This window comes from Lemur catta, chromosome 7 (genome assembly GCF_020740605.2).
Source record: "Lemur catta isolate mLemCat1 chromosome 7, mLemCat1.pri, whole genome shotgun sequence".
NCBI lineage: Eukaryota > Metazoa > Chordata > Mammalia > Primates > Lemuridae > Lemur > Lemur catta.
In genome coordinates, this window is record NC_059134.1 from 72,376,697 (window position 1) to 72,381,046 (window position 4,350).

At 44.6% G+C, this 4,350-nt stretch overlaps 1 protein-coding gene across 1 annotated transcript; it reads right to left on the reverse strand.

Moving 5' to 3' along the window:
- Positions 1–91: 91 nt before the first annotated feature.
- On the reverse strand, positions 92–4,140 carry LOC123642499 (serum amyloid A-3 protein-like). The gene is made up of 4 exons (XM_045557637.1): positions 4,032–4,140; positions 3,351–3,445; positions 759–897; positions 92–380 (listed from the first exon to the last, which is right to left on the reverse strand). The coding sequence occupies exons 2-4, from the start codon at positions 3,439–3,441 to the stop codon at positions 242–244; spliced, it is 369 nt and encodes a 122-aa protein (XP_045413593.1). The 5' UTR covers positions 3,442–3,445; positions 4,032–4,140; the 3' UTR covers positions 92–241.
- Positions 4,141–4,350: the final 210 nt, after the last annotated feature.

A 4,350-nucleotide genomic window follows, 5' to 3' on the forward strand; every position in this document is an offset into this window, starting at 1 on the left:
ATATTTATTGATCATCCCAATGGTACTGAACAGGCCCATGTTTTCAGGAAGACTGTCATATTCTGTTTCCAGATTCCAATACAGTAACACATTGGATTGCACAAGCATTTATTAAGCAATTTATGTGTACTTTTCTGTACGAAGTACTGGGGATACAGAATTCAGTGACTCTAGTTCAAAAAATGTCCCTGCCTTCAAGGGCTTACAGCCTGGTCTCCTGAGAGCAGAGAGAAGAGGAAGCTCAGTACTTGCTAGGCAGGCCTTTGGGTCTGAAGTGATTGGGGTCTTTGCCACTCCGGCCCCATCTGTTGGCAGCCTGGTCAGCCCTTGAGTCCTCCGCTCCGTGGCCCGTGAGTCTCTGGATACCCTCTCTGGCATCGCTGTGATGGAGGCAGGCAAGGAGAAGATGAATCACCAGGCTGATGACCAACAGTCCACCCTCCCATTCTCCCTTTCCCAAGGGTGGGCTACGAGAGGAGCCTGGGAAGGCCAAGGAAGTGGGGCTCAGCCCTCCTCAGCCCAGGCTGGGCACCTGCAGGCTGGATGAACAGCACCTTGAGAGGGAGGGCTGGGAGTCACTAATTCTTACCAACCATTCAGACCCTCACATGAAGCACGGAGACAGAGAGAGGGCAAGAAGAGGAGGGGCCACAGCCTGTACAGGAAAATTCCCTACAAGGAAGCTTGCCCCCTCCTGACTGTCCAAGGCAGTCAAGCTCTGCTCAACCACCCCTGGCAACACCAGGAATCTGCATTACCTGATGACTTTAGCAGCCCAGGCACCCCCAGGCCCTCTTCGGGCAGCATCATAGTTCCCCCGAGCATGGAAATATTTGTCTGAATTTTTGAAATTGGCTTCTCTCATGTCAGAATAGGCTCTCCACATGTCTTTAGCCCCTGGAAAGAAAAGAAAATGATCAAGACAATCATGTCTTGGAAAAATAGAGGAGTAAAAAATTTCCTTCCCACTGATTCTAAGATTTCAGCCTTTAACAAATCCCTTGGAAATTATACTAGCTTGAAATGAATATTCCTTTACTTTTCACTTCCCTGGGGTAAGGTTATGAGAATCATACTTGTGTGTTTTATTCTGTTTGATTACATTCTAAGTTCTGTTGCCACTTTATTTTTGCTTTTTTGTTTTATAGAGACAGAGTCTCATTCTGTCACCCAGGCTGGAGTGCAGTGGCACAATCATAGCTCACTGCAGCCTCAATCCTGCCATCTCAGCCTCCCAGAGTGAGGGGATCACAGGAGTGAGCCACCATGTCCAGCTACTACTTCCATTTTCACTGTGTGTGATGTATGTAAAGAAGAAGTGGGCGGTCTTTAAGGGATGTTTCATTATATAATGAACCTCTACGTGAACACACCCAAGAACCTTCTGACCAAGGCATGAGAGCACAGGGAATTCTGAGGGAGGCTGCAGACATGGGGTGCTCTTAACCCCGTCAACGGGAGAAATTCAACCCTGTAGGCAGAGTGAGGATGACTTGGTCCTGAGTACGTCTCAATGTCCAGGATATATTTAAAATCTGGGAATCTGTCAGAATTCAACCAGCAAGTAATAAAGGTGAGTTCTCCAAGACCTTTAAATAAACTGGGTAATTAGATACCAAAAAAGGGCAACTGACCCACTAGTTCAAAACTTCAGTGTCTTCCCCAATGCAATGGAGGAGTATTGTCTACCTCAGAGGTAGGCAGAAGAACCAAGAAAATATATGTGTGATGCCTAGAACATTGTAGGTGCTCAATATATTATCACTTCATTTCTAGGGCCCTTAGGAAGAGTAGGATAAAAAAAATAAAGAAAAAGGACTAAATTAAGATGAAGAGCAGGGAGTTATGGACTGAAGGAATCTGATCAAGCTAGAGTTAAATGAAAAAGTTTTTTTTAATTACCTGATTAGGAAAGGGGGGAATCTAATGGTTTATATAATTTGTCTATGAGATAACATCTTCATTTTCTATGTTTATTATTTCTAGTGTTTGGATGGATCACTCTCACTGAGAATTATGACGTTTTTACTCCACTTATTCCCTCTGAATTACTGATTTAAAGGGCTCCTTAGAGTCCAGACTTGCTTAATAAGTATTTCCAAAATGCCTGGCACAATTTATCACTGTGGCAGCAAAACCAGAAGTAGAGGTTCTCAACTTTCACTGTACATGTAAATCAACTGGGGTGCTTGGTAAAGGGAAGATTTCCAGGCTCCGGACCAGAGATTGTGATTGGGGATAGGGGGGAGACCCAGGAATCTTCATTACACAAATCACCCCACCCCCCAGGTGATTCTCATGCAAGTGGTCCTAGAACAACATTTTGAATACCATTGACCTAAGGAATAAAAGATATTTTTAGCTGAGTGTGAGAATTTAGATAGGATTAACAGCAAACCCTTAAAACTATTTTTCAGAGACTATCACAGAAAAACAATAACACCCTAAATTTAAAACTCTGAAAACAAAACTTTGCCACTTTACTATGGCTAGTGGGGTATATTACCCTTGCTATCGGTTTGCTGGCTGTGCCTCAGCCCAGCAGAACCACCATCAAAGTAATTCACTGTGTCTTTCATTGTGGCAAGAGGAGCTACAGTTGCCTTCCAAAGGCACCACATCGCAACTATTTGCTATTTCTCAGGTAAAGTCTGGGATGTGTGTTCATAAATCCCTCACTCCTGTGTAGGAAGCAGTAGAAGGCCGTGTTTAAGAGCAAGGTCTGAGGAACAAGACTACGTGGGTTAAATCCTGCTCTGCTTTGGAACTTTGTTAAGTCTCTTTGTGTCTCCGTTTCCCTGTTAAGGGATAATAATGATGTCTACATCGCAGGATTAAAGCATGAAAACATTCATTTGTACATGTAAAACTCTTAGAACAGTGCCCAGAACATACTAAAATCTCAGTTAATCTTGGTTGCTATTAGTATGTGGCTAGGAACTGCGTTGGCTCTGCTCGGCCTCCCTGCGAACACCCCTCACACGGTTGATGCACCGGCTTCATGGCTACGCGAGATACATAGAAAGGAGCTTCCCCAGATTCCTCGCTAGGGGGCAGTAGAGCCCCACTTGTATGAAGGGAACAGGCAGCCCTGAATTCCGCATCTCTCCCATACTCGTGCTGAAAAGGTGCAGCTCAAACCTTATGTGGCCTCAGGCTGGGGATCCTCGTAAAAGAGTGTCAAAGTTAGCTAGAAAAGCGTGGGGAACTACTACTAGGAAAAACCATGCTCCTTCTCCAACCATCAAGGTGCTTCACTAGCACCTTGGCCCAATGGGGATGTAGCCTCTGCGCAAGAGAATCCTGGGGGCAGCTAGGTGCAGCCTCCTGCCCCATCCTTTGGTCCTTACCTTGTGCAGCTTCCTTGGGGAATGACAACCATCCTTGGCTGCTGACGCCCAGGACCAGGCAGAAGAAAATGACGACAATGGAAAGCTTCATCCTGCTGCAGAGTCAAGAAAACATAAGCAAGGATAATACATGTTTTGCTTTGGGTTTTTGTTTTTTGTAATGTTGGCCCATCTTTCCCTTCCAAGAATAAACCTCGCTCAATTTTACACGCACACACACACACACACACACCCCTATAGATAGATAATAGAATTTCAGAAGGTCTACTTCTCCATTTCCATTTGTCTCATTGGAATCCCGGTGTGTGAGAGATTGCAATAGACCTTTAGTTTAAACCTCTTTCCATTTCAATTATCTCCTATCAGCCTTAAAACCCAACTGTATACAGGAAGTTTCCAAAGAGGCCTTTAGACATTTTGTGACCAACATACCTCTCTGTAATATGAGAGTCAAACAGTCAATAAATATTTGCAGAATGCCTGCTCTACCCATCACTGACTTCACACAGAAGAACACATGGCAAATCCTTACCCTAAAAAGTATTCACATCTGCCAAATTCTAATTATCAGAATAGTAGATTGAGGAAGGATGTAGAAAAAGCTGAGATGCAGCACAGGAATGCTGGTGCAGAAAGAGAATCTCCAAAGAGTAAAACTGTTGGAAAGTTCCAGCACCTCACCTTTGGCTGTTCGTTCCTGCGGAGGCCTCTGGTGAAGCTGAGCTACCAAAGCCGCCTGCTGGAGAGATGTGGCTGGTGCTATATATACTGACTCTCTGCTAATGGACCAGACTTCTCTTTGCTCTTGCACAATCCCTCTTGGCCAGAGCACAGCATGCAGAGCATCAGGATTTTTCTTCATACAGAACTAATTTTTTCCCAGATTGTGCAATCTGGTAACTTGCAGAAGTGTTGCAATTTAGGGTTTTCTGCCTGTTTCCAGTCTCACTCCTGATGGGGAAAATATACCCCGCCCCCCATGCAATAATGTACTGACAAT

Bases quoted from the DNA above. Each gene is read 5' to 3' on its own strand.
- LOC123642499 (XM_045557637.1), bottom strand. From the start codon at position 3,441: ATGAAGCTTTCCATTGTCGTCATTTTCTTCTGCCTGGTCCTGGGCGTC. The intron at 898-3,350 runs GTAAGGACCAAA...TTTTCTTTCCAG, and splicing joins CCCCAAGGAAGCTGCACAAG to GGGCTAAAGACATGTGGAGA. The intron at 381-758 runs GTAATGCAGATT...CCTCCATCACAG, and splicing joins TGGGCTGCTAAAGTCATCAG to CGATGCCAGAGAGGGTATCC.